Source organism: Panulirus ornatus, chromosome 44 (genome assembly GCF_036320965.1).
Source record: "Panulirus ornatus isolate Po-2019 chromosome 44, ASM3632096v1, whole genome shotgun sequence".
Taxonomy (NCBI): domain Eukaryota; kingdom Metazoa; phylum Arthropoda; class Malacostraca; order Decapoda; family Palinuridae; genus Panulirus; species Panulirus ornatus.
The window spans coordinates 9,458,721-9,476,220 of NC_092267.1; the positions used below are offsets into that span (position 1 = coordinate 9,458,721).

At 43.2% G+C, this 17,500-nt stretch overlaps 2 protein-coding genes across 4 annotated transcripts in view; both read left to right on the top strand.

Moving 5' to 3' along the window:
- Positions 1-4,814, top strand: part of LOC139762799 (uncharacterized) — a 6,674-nt gene extending 1,860 nt beyond the window's left edge. Inside the window, 13 exon segments of the mRNA XM_071687954.1 lie at positions 1-1,389; positions 1,478-1,597; positions 1,638-1,679; positions 1,720-1,761; positions 1,844-2,132; positions 2,329-2,714; positions 2,717-2,794; positions 3,332-3,414; positions 3,476-3,581; positions 3,963-4,004; positions 4,045-4,086; positions 4,214-4,255; positions 4,462-4,814. The exon segment at positions 1-1,389 is cut by the window's left edge and continues 1,006 nt beyond it. Coding sequence (XP_071544055.1) covers positions 1-1,389; positions 1,478-1,597; positions 1,638-1,679; positions 1,720-1,761; positions 1,844-2,132; positions 2,329-2,714; positions 2,717-2,794; positions 3,332-3,414; positions 3,476-3,581; positions 3,963-4,004; positions 4,045-4,086; positions 4,214-4,255; positions 4,462-4,814 — 3,014 coding nt within the window.
- Atf6 (bZIP_ATF6 domain-containing protein ATf6) overlaps positions 1-17,500 on the top strand; it is a 105,616-nt gene that overhangs the window by 21,507 nt on the left and 66,609 nt on the right. Inside the window, exon 1 of one of the 3 annotated variants that reach the window (XM_071687759.1) lies at positions 8,529-8,748. The exons of 1 other annotated variant lie outside the window; for it this stretch is intronic. In XM_071687759.1, the coding sequence (XP_071543860.1) occupies positions 8,634-8,748 (115 nt within the window). In that variant the 5' untranslated portion in view covers positions 8,529-8,633. Of the gene's footprint in view, positions 1-8,528; positions 8,749-17,500 lie in introns of those variants that run through there. One more of the 3 variants, XM_071687758.1, reaches the window with a different exon arrangement.

Sequence of the window (17,500 nt, forward strand, 5' to 3'; positions counted from 1 at the left end):
CTTCCTTCAGCAGTGGTGCTTCAGGATCCCAAGGTCAGAGGACCTCCTCCTTCAGCAGCGGAACTTCAGGATCCCAAGGTCAAAGGACCTCCTTCAGCAGTGGTGCTTCAGGATCCCAAGGTCAGAGAACCTCCTTCGGCAGCGGTGCTTCAGGATCTCAGGGTCAAAGGACCTCCTTCAGCAGTGGTGCTTTAGGATCTCAGGGTCAAAGGACCTCCTTCAGCAGTGGTACTTCAGGATCTCAGGGTCAAAGGACCTCCTTCAGCAGTGGTACTTCAGGATCCCAAGGTCAGAGAACCTCCTTCAGTAACGGTGCTTCAGGATCTCAAGGTCAGAGAACCTCCTCCTTCAGCAGTGGTACTTCAGGATCCCAAGGTCAGAGAACCTCCTTCAGTAACGGTGCTTCAGGATCTCAAGGTCAGAGAACCTCCTCCTTCAGCAGTGGTGCTTCAGGATCTCAGGGTCAGAGGACCTCCTTCAGCAGTGGTGCTTCAGGATCTCAGGGTCAAAGGACCTCCTTCAGCAGTGGTACTTCAGGGTCCCAAGGTCAGAGAACCTCCTTCAGTAACGGTGCTTCAGGATCTCAAGGTCAGAGAACCTCCTCCTTCAGCAGTGGTACTTCAGGATCTCAGGGTCAAAGGACCTCCTTCAGCAGTGGTGCTTCAGGATCCCAAGGTCAAAGGACCTCCTTCAGCAGTGGTACTTCAGGATCCCAAGGTCAGAGAACCTCCTTCAGTAACGGTGCTTCAGGATCCCCAGGTCAGAGGACCTCCTTTAGCAGTGGTGCTTCAGGATCTCAGGGTCAAAGGACCTCCTTCAGCAGTGGTGCTTCAGGATCTCAGGGACAAAGGACCTCCTTCAGCAGTGGTACTTCAGGATCCCAAGGTCAGAGAACCTCCTTCAGTAACGGTCCTTCAGGATCCCAAGGTCAAAGGACCTCCTTCAGTAACGGTGCTTCAGGATCTCAGGGTCAAAGGACCTCCTTCAGCAGTGGTACTTCAGGATCCCAAGGTCAGAGGACCTCCTTCAGCAGTGGTACTTCAGGATCCCAAGGTCAGAGAACCTCCTTCAGTAACGGTGCTTCAGGATCCCAAGGTCAGAGGACCTCCTTCAGCAGTGGTACTTCAGGATCCCAAGGTCAGAGGACCTCCTTCAGCAGTGGTACTTCAGGATCCCAAGGTCAGAGGACCTCCTTCAGCAGTGGTACTTCAGGATCCCAAGGTCAGAGAACCTCCTTCAGTAACGGTGCTTCAGGATCCCAAGGTCAGAGGACCTCCTTCAGCAGTGGTACTTCAGGATCCCAAGGTCAGAGAACCTCCTTCAGTAACGGTGCTTCAGGATCTCAAGGTCAGAGAACCTCCTTCAGTAACGGTGCTTCAGGATCTCAGGGTCAAGGACCTCCTTCAGCAGTGGTTACTTCAGGATCCCAAGTCAGAGAACCTCCTTCAGTAACGGTGCTTCAGGATCCCCAGGTCAGAGGACCTCCTTCACAGTGGTACTTCAGGATCCCAAGGTCAAAGGACCTCCTTCAGTAACGGTGCTTCAGGATCTCAAGGTCAGAGAACCTCCTTCAGTAACGGTGCTTCAGGATCTCAGGGTCAAGGACCTCCTTCAGCAGTGGTACTTCAGGATCTCAGGGTCAAGGACCTCCTTCAGTAACGGTGCTTCAGGATCTCAGGGTCAAAGGACCTCTTCAGCAGTGGTACTTCAGGATCCAAGGTCAGAGGACCTCCTTCAGCAGTGGTGCTTCAGGATCTCAGGGTCAAGGACCTCCTTCAGCAGTGGTTACTTCAGGATCCCAAGGTCAGAGGACCTCCTTCACAGTGGTACTTCAGGATCTCAGGGTCAAGGACCTCCTTCAGTAACGGTGCTTCAGGATCTCAAGGACAAAGGACCTCCTTCAGTAACGGTGCTTCAGGATCTCAAGGTCAGAGGACCTCCTTCAGCAGTGGTACTTCAGGATCCCAAGTCAGAGAACCTCCTTCAGCAGTGGTTACTTCAGGATCCCAAGTCAGAGAACCTCCTTCAGTAACGGTGCTTCAGGATCTCAGGTCAAAGGACCTCTTCAGCAGTGGTACTTCAGGATCCAAGGTCAGAGAACCTCCTTCAGTAACGGTGCTTCAGGATCCAAGGTCAGAGAACCTCCTTCAGTAACGGTGCTTCAGGATCCCAAGTCAGAGAACCTCCTTCAGTAACGGTGCTTCAGGATCCCAAGTCAGAGAACCTCCTCAGTAACGGTGCTTCAGGATCTCAGGGTCAAAGGACCTCTTCAGCAGTGGTACTTCAGGATCCAAGGTCAGAGAACCTCCTTCAGTAACGGTGCTTCAGGATCCAAGGTCAGAGAACCTCCTTCAGTAACGGTGCTTCAGGATCCCAAGGTCAAAGGACCTCCTTCAGCAGTGGTTACTTCAGGATCCCAAGGTCAAAGGACCTCCTTCAGCATGGTGCTTCAGGATCTCAGGGTCAAGGACCTCCTTCAGCAGTGGTTACTTCAGGATCCCAAGGTCAGAGGACCTCCTTCACAGTGGTACTTCAGGATCCCAAGGTCAAAGGACTCCTTCAGCAGTGGTACTTCAGGATCCAAGGTCAGAGGACCTCCTTTAGCAGTGGTGCTTCAGGATCTCAAGGTCAGAGAACCTCCTTCAGCAGTGGTGCTTTAGGATCTCAGGGTCAAAGGACCTCCTTCAGTAACGGTGCTTCAGGATCTCAGGGTCAAGGACCTCCTTCAGCAGTGGTACTTCAGGATCCCAAGGTCAAAGGACCTCCTTCAGTAACGGTGCTTCAGGATCTCAGGGTCAAGGACCTCCTTCAGCAGTGGTACTTCAGGATCTCAGGTCAGAGAACCTCCTTCAGCAGTGGTTACTTCAGGATCCCAAGGTCAGAGGACCTCCTTTAGCAGTGGTGCTTCAGGATCCCAAGTCAGAGAACCTCCTCCTTCAGCAGTGGTGCTTCAGGATCCCAAGTCAGAGAACCTCCTTCAGTAACGGTGCTTCAGGATCTCAGGTCAAAGGACCTCCTTCAGCAGTGGTGCTTCAGGATCCAAGGTCAGAGAACCTCCTTCAGCAGTGGTACTTCAGGATCCAAGGTCAGAGAACCTCCTTCAGCAGTGGTACTTCAGGATCCAAGGTCAGAGAACCTCCTTCAGCAGTGGTGCTTCAGGATCCAAGGTCAGAGGACCTCCTTTAGCAGTGGTGCTTCAGGATCTCAGGTCAAAGGACCTCCTTCAGTAACGGTGCTTCAGGATCCCAAGTCAGAGAACCTCCTTCAGTAACGGTGCTTCAGGATCCCAAGTCAGAGAACCTCCTTCAGTAACGGTGCTTCAGGATCTCAGGTCAAAGGACCTCCTTCAGCAGTGGTACTTCAGGATCCCAAGGTCAGAGGACCTCCTTTAGCAGTGGTGCTTCAGGATCCAAGGTCAGAGAACCTCCTTCAGCAGTGGTTACTTCAGGATCCCAAGTCAGAGAACCTCCTTCAGTAACGGTGCTTCAGGATCCAAGGTCAGAGGACCTCCTTTAGCAGTGGTGCTTCAGGATCTCAAGGTCAGAGGACCTCCTTTAGCAGTGGTGCTTCAGGATCTCAAGGTCAGAGAACCTCCTCCTTCAGCAGTGGTTACTTCAGGATCCCAAGTCAGAGAACCTCCTTCAGCAGTGGTACTTCAGGATTCCCAAGGTCAGAGAACCTCCTCCTTCAGCAGTGGTACTTCAGGATCTCAGGGTCAAAGGACCTCTTCAGCAGTGGTACTTCAGGATCCCAAGGTCAAAGGACCTCCTTCAGTAACGGTGCTTCAGGATCCCAAGTCAGAGAACCTCCTCCTTCAGCAGTGGTGCTTCAGGATCTCAGGTCAGAGAACCTCCTTCAGCAGTGGTACTTCAGGATCCCAAGTCAGAGAACCTCCTTCAGCAGTGGTACTTCAGGATCCAAGGTCAGAGGACCTCCTTCACAGTGGTACTTCAGGATCTCAGGTCAAAGGACCTCCTTCAGTAACGGTGCTTCAGGATCTCAGGGTCAAAGGACTCCTTCAGCAGTGGTACTTCAGGATCCAAGGTCAGAGAACCTCCTTCAGCAGTGGTACTTCAGGATCTCAGGGTCAAGGACCTCCTTCAGCAGTGGTTACTTCAGGATCCCAAGTCAGAGAACCTCCTCCTTCAGCAGTGGTTACTTCAGGATCCCAAGGTCAGAGGACCTCCTTCACAGTGGTACTTCAGGATCTCAGGTCAAAGGACCTCCTTCAGTAACGGTGCTTCAGGATCTCAGGGTCAAAGGACCTCTTCAGCAGTGGTACTTCAGGATCTCAGGTCAAAGGACCTCCTTCAGTAACGGTGCTTCAGGATCCCAAGTCAGAGAACCTCCTCCTTCAGCAGTGGTACTTCAGGATCTCAGGTCAAAGGACCTCCTTCACAGTGGTACTTCAGGATCCAAGGTCAGAGGACCTCCTTTAGCAGTGGTGCTTCAGGATCTCAGGTCAAAGGACCTCCTTCAGTAACGGTGCTTCAGGATCTCAAGGTCAGAGAACCTCCTTCAGTAACGGTGCTTCAGGATCTCAGGTCAAAGGACCTCCTTCAGTAACGGTGCTTCAGGATCCCAAGGTCAAAGGACCTCTTCAGCAGTGGTGCTTCAGGATCTCAGGGTCAAAGGACCTCTTCAGCAGTGGTACTTCAGGATCCCAAGGTCAGAGGACCTCCTTCAGCAGTGGTTACTTCAGGATCCCAAGTCAGAGAACCTCCTTCAGCAGTGGTGCTTCAGGATCCCAAGGTCAAAGGACTCCTTCAGCAGTGGTACTTCAGGATCCCAAGTCAGAGAACCTCCTTCAGTAACGGTGCTTCAGGATCCAAGGTCAGAGGACCTCCTTCAGCAGTGGTACTTCAGGATCCCAAGGTCAGAGAACCTCCTTCAGCAGTGGTGCTTCAGGATCTCAAGGTCAGAGGACCTCCTTTAGCAGTGGTGCTTCAGGATCTCAAGGTCAGAGGACCTCCTTTAGCAGTGGTGCTTCAGGATCCAAGGTCAGAGAACCTCCTTAAAAAAATTTCATGAATGAAATAATCATGAAGGAAAGGAAAGAAAAAAGGGTTTAAGGGGTTGTGAAAAAAACAAAAAGGGGGGCAAGACCCTTTTTTAATGGACCAGTTCAGAAAGTAGTTCTTATTCAAGTTAGCTTGTGGCTTAGTGTTTGTGGACGTGACAAATATTTCGCAAATAAACTTCGAGATATGGTTGTTTTTGAAACCATTTCGTTTGGTAACCTGATGAATATAGGCGACTGAAGACACAAGAAAAAGTTTACAGAAGAAACAGACTGAAATGTCACACAGGATATGGGTTAAGAAGAGGTTAAGAAATTATAATAGACAAGAGAAGGAAATAACTCCAGAAACTGGATGGTCCATGGAATTTACGTTCTAGTCACAGTGATCAGGTGATTTTTAGGGTGAAAACGCTTTAAAATAACGTTGCTGTCTAACTCACGGATAACTCGTGTATTATAAAAGTTTTCCCTGCGTCATGTAACCGAACGGGTCGGATCCGTTGGCGTGGGAAGGGTCTCTGGTGACTTGAATCATTCACTTTTGAGACTGGCATAACATGTTAGGTTCGTCCTCCATCCTCCTCCACCCCAACCTGTCACGCGTCCTTATGAGGCCACAGACTCTCCCATGAGAGAGAGAGAGAGAGAGAGAGAGAGAGAGAGAGAGAGAGAGAGAGAGAGAGAGAGAGAGAGAGAGAGAGTGAGTTTGGACAACATACGACCAATGTTGCATAAACAAGACTAGGTCAGGTTAGGTTTTGTTATTATTATTATTGACGGTTTGGAAATTAGAAACGTAGCCTCATTTGAACCTTTCCAACGTGGTGTTGATTTTCGTATTTTTCAGTGAAAAGATTCCATTTAAATTGGATGATTATAGACCAAGAGTGGAATAGAATTCTTTTTTTTTATTATTATAAAGACGCTTAAATGTTAGGCATTTAATGAAGGGTTTTGTGGATCTGAATATTCAGAAGGTTTTTGTATGATTTTGTAATTTTTGAACCTCATGTGTTAACAGCAGTTTAAAAAAAAAAATCGTTGTTATTTAACTTTGAATTACCTGGTTTCCGACAGCTCGATACTCATTGTTGGTGTAAGTTAGGTGTAGTTTTCATGGTTTATGTTGATGTACTGTGAATTTCAATATTGTAGACGAATATATTTTACCAGTGTTTGGTGAGTGACGTCAGATGGTCAGGTTGGGAATCCGTTTGCGTCTTTACGAACGTAAACATTGCCCAGCAACAAATAGAAATAGCGACCATACCAAGTCTTTTTTTTTTTAATGATAGCTCTGAAAAAGATATAAAAATCGAATGTTAGGTTAGGTTAGATAAGGTTTTCATAGATTCTATTGATATTTAAGGAGAGTGTCCCCTACTTCCGCGTTATTTTATCTATATTTGCCCTTGTGTTCATATCCCTCCTCACTATCACCTTATTTGATATCATAAAAGAAAATGTAATGCTTCAAGACTTGCTCAGAAGTGTTTATTATATTTTCTAAATACTACACTCCCTTTAATGAGCAAAATTACTCCATATCCATGCCTAGTTTCAACGTCTAGTTAAAACTGGTATTTTACCATTATTTTACAATATTTCTTTCGATGATTTAGGTTCACTTGTTCTCGAAACAATGCAAACTTCATCAGATATCGTAAGATTGAACTCGATGAAATATCACGAACGTATTCATGGCAATATACAATGTATGTAGTCGTGGATGAAGGTGTTCATGACTTGTCAATTGATGGTTATAACTTTTACGTCAACGACCATAATGAACCCTGGTCATTAGTGGGCCTAATGCTGCCCCAACAACCAGCGGATATATGAACGAAATTTGTAACAATCGCTTGTTAGTCTTGAGGGACTCGTGTGGACATTTACTATTGTTGTAATCAGAATGCTTATCTTGAATTATCAGGTTGTGATTAGTTTATCAATGACGGTTGTATGATGTATTACCTCAGTATGTAGTAACAGCTGGAGATATATGTAATGTGTGTTTGTATATATATATATATATATATATATATATATATATATATATATATATATATATATATATATATGTGTGTGTGTGTGTAATTTTCTAATTATGATGTAAGGAAAGGAAGTTTTACATTAATGAGGCCCCATCTCTTGAACTATCTCTTATATCATACGTTTTTTTTTTAAACTTTTCTTTGCTACCAACATCCTTATTTTTCGTCTTTTGTTTATCCACTTTTTTTTTTATAATGGGAACACTTCTTTATTTCTTTTTTTTTTAACAGAATTCTTGCTTAGTTCTTTGTTATGGTCTCTGTTTATGAAAGGTTTGATCAAGTCACCCATTACACATCTCTCTTCATGATGAACAGATTTTTAAGGCCTCTAAGCTTTCCATGTATCTGTTTATTCTTTTTTATATAACCGGTCATCACTAAACTTAAGAAGCATACTTTAGTTTCGGCTTAATATACGATGTGAACGGTTTTCTGAGCAGTGTTTTGTCCGTGTAAATGAACGAAATCAAAAGTGGTAACCATGTGTATGCAGAGTCAACTTCCAATTTCTTTCCTCATATAGATTCCTACACTTTAATTCCTGCGAGATGATGTTCATATGGAAGTCTTCCTTCCCCACTGTGATCCAACCTGATTACATATACTCACCTTACATTTCATCACCTTTGTATTACACCAACTTTGGCCTTTGCTTAGGTCCCCTTGTAAGCACATGCAGTTCTCTTCACGTCCTCTCTCACGACCTCAGCATCATCAGCAAACATGTTCCAGTAGGGGTCCAATCTTCGTGGCATATTATTTCCAAGGATCGAGAAGAAAAATATATATATATATATATACTCACGCAAACACACACCACACAGCCTGAGCCAAGTACCCCTTTATCGACCAGCTTCGATGGGAGGATGAACTGGTGTTTTTTCATATATTTTGAATAAATGCTCCAAATTTCTCCGAAAATCTTATATTTTTTGATATAATCCATGATGTAAATATCCCTAGAGTCCGTCGCATAGTAATACAAAAGTTTATTTAATACCTAAACCTTGTAGAGATATTGAATTCAAATGTCTTGGAAAGCGAAAAAGAAAAATTCTCGTAGTGCTAAATTGCGTGTAAGAATGTTTTCTACAATGTTATGCATCTTTAGATTTCTTTGCTGTTGTTCATCTTACTATATACACAGAACATCGAGAACTTAGCTTCTTTTCACGTTGGCAATTATATTTCTGTGAGAAAGAATATATTGAAGATTATCACATCACTATTTTCTTTTCGCTATCTTGTTATAACAATCATCTCCCACATTACCACGAGCAGTGATGGTGAGCAGCTGTTCTGACATTATATTTTGCAAATCTGTTTGATTTATTGCCACTATTAGAGGTTGGCAGATGTCTCATAAATTTTGTTTAAGTGTCCCAACCTCTCCCGTTTTCTCCGCGTGGCGTTAGTTACCACGGCGGGCCACAGATGGCACCACTGGTGTCAACTTGACAGTTGTGTAGCGGAAACGTCTCGAGCTGGACGTCCCACCGAGGCTCAGTTCATATGTTTCCTTAGTACAAAGTGTTACCACAACCTCCCGCAAGATGTATGTGAAGAGCGAACCGGACTGCGACTTCGACATGACCATGGAGATGGTGACGGACATGGAGACCAGCCTACTGAGGGAGGAGCTGTTCGGCAATCATTATAACCCATCAGGTGAGCTTTGCCTCGAAGTATGCGTTCGTATCCGCCTTTTGGCGTCGTGTGAGCAGTGGAGACGCGTGGTTTGCGTCGTAGGTGTAGGTGAGGAGGTGGTTAGTGCCCCCACGTCGCTGTCACAGGCGTGGTATTGGGCGTGTAGTGCGTGGTTGGTACGAGAGTGGACTACCACCACGCCGGCGGCGGCGTGGTGGTGGTCCAGCGTTGACGTGTTGTTAGGAGTGGGTGGGCGTCTGTGCTCCCTCGCCCTCCACCCGACGTTTCCCATTTCCTCTTACTTTCCTCAGAATCTATCGCTCATTTCTATATTATCTCCTCGTATCTATACTGTTTCATGTCTATTTATGCTTAGTATATGTTCAAAACTTGTGTCTATACAGCAAGTTTTAGGAATAAAGTTAACACATCGCGTATGGCAACTTCATGTGTGTTGGTACATTACACCCATTTGATTTTTTTTTTTATTTCGTCCTTTAAATCTCCCTGTGGTTCGTCATAGCTTCTTATATTACAAATAATAATGTCAGTACAATAGTCTATGTTTATTTTAGTTGAGATCTAGGATTGCAGGAACCATTTGTGTTGTTAATTTGATCACAAATATGAATTGTGTTCTGAGGTGGTGGATGAAGAAGGCCTTGAGTTAGAGGAAGCACCATCTTTTTCCTTGTTTAGTAGTAGATTATTTCCGTCGCAGTCTTTACTACATTTCTGGGATGAACTTCATCCATTAATGGAGGGAGACACATAAATGTGGATGATAGAATTATTTGTCGTGTTTTTTTTTTATCTATATTCGAAGGATTTTGTCATTATTGGATTACCATGTGATGTTGTGAAGACCAGCAGATGTTTCACTGCTACAGTAACTCTTGTTGTCACTGCTACAGTAAATGTTGTTGTCACTGCTACACTAAATCTTGTTGTCACTGCTACACTAAATCTTGTTGTCACTGCTACACTAAATGTTGTTGTCACTGCTACACTAAATGTTGTTGTCACTGCTACACTAAATGTTGTTGTCACTGCTACAGTAAATGTTGTTGTCACTGCTACACTAAATGTTGTCACTGCTACAGTAAATGTTGTTGTCACTGCTACACTAAATCTTGTTGTCACTGCTACAGTAAATCTTGTTGTCACTGCTACACTAAATGTTGTTGTCACTGCTACACTAAATGTTGTTGTCACTGCTACACTAAATGTTGTTGTCACTGCTACACTAAATGTTGTTGTCACTGCTACACTAAATGTTGTTGTCACTGCTACACTAAATGTTGTTGTCACTGCTACACTAAATGTTGTTGTCACTGCTACACTAAATGTTGTTGTCACTGCTACACTAAATGTTGTTGTCACTGCTACAGTAAATGTTGTTGTCACTGCTACAGTAAATCTTGTTGTCACTGCTACACTAAATCTTGTTGTCACTGCTACACTAAATCTTGTTGTCACTGCTACACTAAATGTTGTTGTCACTGCTACAGTAAATCTTGTTGTCACTGCTACACTAAATCTTGTTGTCACTGCTACAGTAAATCTTGTTGTCACTGCTACACTAAATGTTGTTGTCACTGCTACAGTAACTCTTGTTGTCACTGCTACAGTAAATCTTGTTGTCACTGCTACAGTAAATGTTGTTGTCCACTGCTACACTAAATGTTGTTGTCACTGCTACAGTAACTCTTGTTGTCACTGCTACAGTAAATCTTGTTGTCACTGCTACAGTAAATGTTGTTGTCACTGCTACACTAAATCTTGTTGTCACTGCTACAGTAAATGTTGTTGTCACTGTACACTAAATGTTGTTGTCCACTGCTACACTAAATGTTGTCACTGCTACAGTAAATCTTGTTGTCACTGCTACAGTAAATCTTGTTGTCACTGCTACAGTAACTCTTGTTGTCACTGCTACACTAAATGTTGTTGTCACTGCTACACTAAATGTTGTCACTGCTACATAAATGTTGTTGTCACTGCTACATAAATGTTGTTGTCACTGCTACAGTAAATGTTGTTGTCACTGCTACACTAAATGTTGTTGTCACTGCTACACTAAATGTTGTTGTCACTGCTACACTAAATGTTGTTGTCACTGCTACACTAAATCTTGTTGTCACTGCTACATAAATGTTGTTGTCACTGCTACACTAAATGTTGTCACTGCTACACTAAATGTTGTTGTCACTGCTACAGTAAATCTTGTTGTCACTGCTACAGTAAATGTTGTTGTCACTGCTACACTAAATGTTGTCACTGCTACACTAAATGTTGTTGTCACTGCTACAGTAACTCTTGTTGTCACTGCTACACTAAATGTTGTCACTGCTACACTAAATGTTGTTGTCACTGCTACAGTAAATCTTGTTGTCACTGCTACACTAAATGTTGTCACTGCTACACTAAATGTTGTTGTCACTGCTACACTAAATGTTGTTGTCACTGCTACAGTAAATGTTGTTGTCACTGCTACACTAAATGTTGTCACTGCTACATAAATGTTGTTGTCACTGCTACAGTAAATGTTGTTGTCACTGCTACACTAAATGTTGTCACTGCTACACTAAATGTTGTCACTGCTACAGTAAATGTTGTTGTCACTGCTACACTAAATGTTGTTGTCACTGCTACACTAAATGTTGTTGTCACTGCTACAGTAAATGTTGTTGTCACTGTACACTAAATGTTGTCACTGCTACAGTAAATCTTGTTGTCACTGCTACACTAAATGTTGTTGTCACTGCTACACTAAATGTTGTTGTCACTGCTACAGTAAATGTTGTTGTCACTGCTACACTAAATGTTGTTGTCACTGCTACAGTAAATCTTGTTGTCACTGCTACAGTAACTCTTGTTGTCACTGCTACAGTAACTCTTGTTGTCACTGCTACAGTAACTCTTGTTGTCACTGCTACAGTAACTCTTGTTGTCACTGCTACACTAAATGTTGTTGTCACTGCTACAGTAACTCTTGTTGTCACTGCTACACTAAATGTTGTTGTCACTGCTACACTAAATGTTGTTGTCACTGCTACATAAATGTTGTTGTCACTGCTACACTAAATCTTGTTGTCACTGCTACAGTAACTCTTGTTGTCACTGCTACACTAAATGTTGTTGTCACTGTACACTAAATGTTGTCACTGCTACACTAAATGTTGTCACTGCTACACTAAATGTTGTTGTCACTGCTACAGTAAATGTTGTTGTCACTGCTACAGTAACTCTTGTTGTCACTGCTACACTAAATGTTGTCACTGCTACAGTAAATGTTGTTGTCACTGCTACATAAATGTTGTTGTCACTGCTACACTAAATGTTGTTGTCACTGCTACATAAATGTTGTTGTCACTGCTACACTAAATGTTGTTGTCACTGCTACACTAAATGTTGTTGTCACTGCTACACTAAATGTTGTTGTCACTGCTACAGTAAATGTTGTTGTCACTGCTACAGTAAATGTTGTTGTCACTGCTACATAAATGTTGTTGTCACTGCTACACTAAATCTTGTTGTCACTGCTACAGTAACTCTTGTTGTCACTGCTACACTAAATGTTGTTGTCACTGCTACACTAAATGTTGTCACTGCTACATAAATGTTGTTGTCACTGCTACAGTAAATCTTGTTGTCACTGCTACAGTAAATCTTGTTGTCACTGCTACACTAAATGTTGTCACTGCTACATAAATGTTGTTGTCACTGCTACAGTAACTCTTGTTGTCACTGCTACACTAAATGTTGTCACTGCTACACTAAATGTTGTCACTGCTACACTAAATGTTGTCACTGCTACACTAAATGTTGTTGTCCACTGCTACACTAAATCTTGTTGTCACTGCTACAGTAAATCTTGTTGTCACTGCTACATAAATGTTGTTGTCACTGCTACAGTAAATGTTGTTGTCACTGCTACACTAAATGTTGTCACTGCTACACTAAATGTTGTCACTGCTACACTAAATGTTTTGTCAACTGATTTGAAAGCACTTTACGTGTTTTGGTAGAATAACTTGTTAGTTTAACTTGATAGGAGTTAGTTATAATACGCACTGAAAGGACATTGTGTGAACTATTGCATTGAATATTTGGAATTGTTCTAAATATTTCTTAATCCATGTTTTGCTTTGTCACAAAAGACAAATCGTAATGAGGATTAAATGAAGTTGTAAAGGTAGTTATCTCAGTTGTAAAAGGTGTTGTGATGTCGGATGTTTTATTAAAGTTGTATAATAAGGCATGACCTTGTGTACCTGTGATTTGAACAAGTGTTAGGCCCTGTTCTCTGTTTGTGTGTATGTTTAAATGGGTCATTCCTGTTGATCTATGTAATTGATTTGGTATTATTTGGTTAATACTCTGGTGTATCATTTAACTACCATTTAATGGATTTTAATCTGGTAAGTTGGGACATCACACGTGTAAAAAACTTTTATATTCGTCCATTTGCCTAGAAAAAAGAAATTTTTGTTTGTCCATTGGCCATTTTTCCCCTTGTGAATGAAAGTGAAACAAGCATTTTATTCTTTGGTGTCGATATACGTAAATGAAATAATGTAGGATTAGGTTTTGCTGCTGTGGGTGTATTATATACATCCTCTTACGGGTTTTCCGAAGCCCGTGTTACACTTTGAGATGAAAGAATAAACACGGAGAGGCTTAAACGTAAGGGTCTGGGGCGTTTGCCTTTGTGGATGAGTGGTTGCATGATGAGGTCATTTCTGCTTGCAAACGTCTTGCTGTTGCTGAGGTGAATTCTAGCCACGCTGACCTTAGCATATTTTGTCACAAGATGTGTTTGTTTGGGAGTGCAAGAGGGTATATATATATATTAGTTCTTGGGAATTGATTGCTGCTCTTGTAACGTGTATATGCTGATATTGCTTTATACTCTCTCCAGTTGTCGAATGCGTGGATATATATATATATATATATATATATATATATATATATATATATATATATATATATATATATATATGATACTTTATGTCCATGATCAAAGACATGGTTGGATGGTTGATTATTTGGGTTTTAAGTAAAACCTATCTGATGTCAGAGTCGTTAAGGACGTTAACGACTTAACTACCATTCGAGGATATGGAACACCAATTTACAGGTTTACTACAAGATACAGATGCCCCTGCTACACGTACATAAACAGCCCATGACACAAAGTTGCTTGTAGAGAGGCAGTCTGTTATGAATTTCCTCTAGTTTGAAGCCATGGATAGGGTGGTTTTTGTTACAACCAGAGGTGACACTTCGCCTGTAATGTTACCCATGTATCGCTCAACTGTTTCGGGTTATGCAAAGACGTGAAGCGTAGGTGATTCATAGATGAACAAAGCAGTTTGAAAAAGCGTAGTGGTAGTAGTTGTCTGTGTGGAGACAGGTGTTGATTTTGAGGTCCTTTTGAGTTCCTTTTGAGGTTTTGAAGAATTGCCGCTATTCTTCAAGAAAACACCTTGAGAATTGTTGTGTGGTATACCATATAATATGATCTTAGAAAGAGTGACATGGGAATTAATGTACGTTTGGAAAGTATATGATTTCGAAAAGATGTTTGAGTCGGTCGAAAAATATTAGAATATTTTGAAATGATATGAAAAGTGGGTTTAAAGACGTGAAAAAAAAAGGAAATTTATATGCAAAAGCAATTAGTATTTTCGAGCTATAGAGATACTGATTTCGTATGCGTGTGTGGCACAACGTGGACCATTGTGATGTTGGAGAATGTGGCACTCACATAGGCCTCGTTAAAGGTCATCATGAATTATATGGTGGCATTACACATGGGATCTTAGTTAAGTCCCCCCCCGGATGCCAGTTGTACTATCATTCTACAACCCATTTTTCGTGAAATCCATTCGTTTACATATTTTTTTAAGGTGCAGATTTGTGGAATAACTTGTCATTGTGTTTTATGTTTCTTTCCATAGATGCAAAAGTAGTAATGTAGTGTTGGTGAAAATGCTGATTCGAAAGATTGAAAATATATAAAGGAGGTACTGCTCTGTTCGTAGAAGGTAAATGGCCCTATTATTGTCTGCGATAGTTACGATATGTCTGGTGTAGTACGAATGACACGCTGGTGTTGTTAAGTATACTACGTCATACCAACTCGTGTTGTTTGGGAAAGAATATTGATTGTAGAATACAGGGTAGGAGGAGAACTCGCTATTTGGACTTTATATATCACCATTTTGAGTGAAGAGATGTTGGAGGTTGTTGAATTAACATTCAGCAGTCGGTATTTTAACATCATCAACTTGTGGTTGAAGGGGTGTGTGTATGCGTGTGTGTGTGTGTGTGTGTGTGTGTGTGGATGGAGAAGCAGGAGGTGGGTGGTTGGAAGGGAGTGGAGGGGGACATTCTATACTTAAGCTGTGTTATGGCGTGTGTCAGATGTTTTATATTCATCGCTGGATGAACATGTGTGGTTTGGGGATATATTTTTCTCTTTCTTTTTTTTTTGATCCTTTTGAACTCCGTTTGATGATCCGTGAGCACGACGGTACGATCCTTGAGCACGACGGTGCGATCCTTGAGCACGCGACGGTGCGATCCTTGAGCACGACGGTACGATCCTTGAGCACGACGGTACGATCCTTGAGTACGACGGTACGATCCTTGAGCACGACGGTACGATCTTTGAGCACGACGGTACGATCCGTGAGCACGACGGTGCGACCCTTGAGCACGAGGTGCGACCCTTGAGCACGACGGTACGACCCTTGAGCACGACGGTGCGACCCTTGAGCACGACGGTACGATCCTTGAGCACGACGGTACGATCTTTGAGCACGACGGTACGATCCGTGAGCACGACGGTGCGACCCTTGAGCACGAGGTGCGACCCTTGAGCACGACGGTACGACCCTTGAGCACGACGGTGCGATCCTTGAGCACGACGGTACGATCCTTGAGCACGCGACGGTACGATCCTTGAGCACGACGGTACGATATTTCAACACGACGGCGTACCGTCAAGCCGTGCTCAGGGGTCGTACCGTCGTACTTAAGGCTTGGAAAAGTTTTGTTTGTTTGTTTGTTTCATGGCACACGTGTTCGTGAGGTTTATGTAGTCAAATGTAGAATAAGTGAGTGCTGCTGACCAGGACAGGATAGGCAGAAAATGCAACCACAGAAAACACAGATCGCGGGATTGCTTTTAAATTAATAACGCCCAAGTGTTGCATTTAACATTTACGTGAGAAGGGTAGAGTGGTGAGGGGTGGAGGGGGAAAATGAAAGGGGGGGGGGTTGTTGTTGCATCTTGTTGTTGTTGGAGAGAGAGAGAGAGAGAGAGAGAGAGAGAGAGAGAGAGAGAGAGAGAGAGAGAGAGAGAGAGAGAGAGGTATTGAAGCAGAAAGCAACACCGTGGGATGTGTTGCGGTTGGGCAACTCAAAGAAAAAAAGAAACACGGGGAAGCAGGCTGGAGAAAGTGCGTTAGTTTCAAATACCAACCGGCAACGCGGTGTTTCACTTTGAAACATATTTGAAGACGATTTGTTTGATGGTGAGTGAAACTAAGTGGCGTTGTTGGCGTTGACAACGCTGTGTCTTAGACGCCCGTAGTTGGCGTTGACAACGCTGTTTCTTGGACGCCCCGTTGTTAGCGTTGACAACGCTGTTTCTTGAACCCCCGTTGTTAGCGTTGACAACGCTGTGTCTTGGACCCCCGTTGTTGGCTTTGACAACGCTGTGTCTTGGACCCCTGTTGTTGGCGTTGACAACGCTGTGTCTTAGACGCCCGTAGTTGGCGTTGACAACGCTGTGTCTTAGACGCCCGTTGTTGGCGTTGACAACGCTGTGTCTTGGAGCCACGTTGTTGACGTTGACAACGCTGTTTCTTGAACCCCCGTTGTTAGCGTTGACAACGCGCTGTCATGGAGCCCCGTTGTTGGCGTTGACAACGCTATTTGTGCCACGTTCGCGCACAGCCCGGCGATGTAGGCGTTGACAACGCTGGTTATACTCCGTTCACACATTCGACGTTGGAGGGGGGTGGGGGTTGGAGGGGTGTAGGGGGTGTGTAGATATGCAAAGTAAGTGTTGCCTGTGTATTCTTCGCTTATTTTTCAACGCCCACCCACCAGTCCACGCCAACTTGCCAACCCACACACATTTCGTTTTCTTTCTCCAGTTTAAAACCTTTAGCAATCTAAGGCGTCCTTATTGACAGGGATCATAAGGGATAAAGGCTTCTCGTGTGGGATACGTCCTTGTTCCTCCGATTCGTTTTTCTCTTTTTTTTTTTTCCAAAAGAAGGAACAGAGAAGGGGGCCAGGTGAGGATATTCCCTCAAAGGCCCAGTCCTCTGTTCTTAACACTACCTCGCTATCGCGGGAAATGGCGAATAGTATCAAAGAAAAGAAAGAATATATATATATATATATATATATATATATATATATATATATATATATATATATATATATATATATCCCTGGGGATAGGGGAGAAAGAATACTTCCCACGTATTCCCTGCGTGTCGTAGAAGGCGACGAAAAGGGAAGGGAGCGGGGGGCTAGAAATCCTCCCCTCTCGTTTTTTTTTTTAATTTTCCAAAAGAAGGAACAGAGAAGGGGGCCAGGTGAGGATATTCCACAAAGGCCCAGTCCTCTGTTCTTAACGCTACCTCGCTAACGCGGGAAATGGCGAATAGTTTAAAAGAAAGGAAAATATATATATATATATATATATATATATATATATATATATATATATATATATATATATATA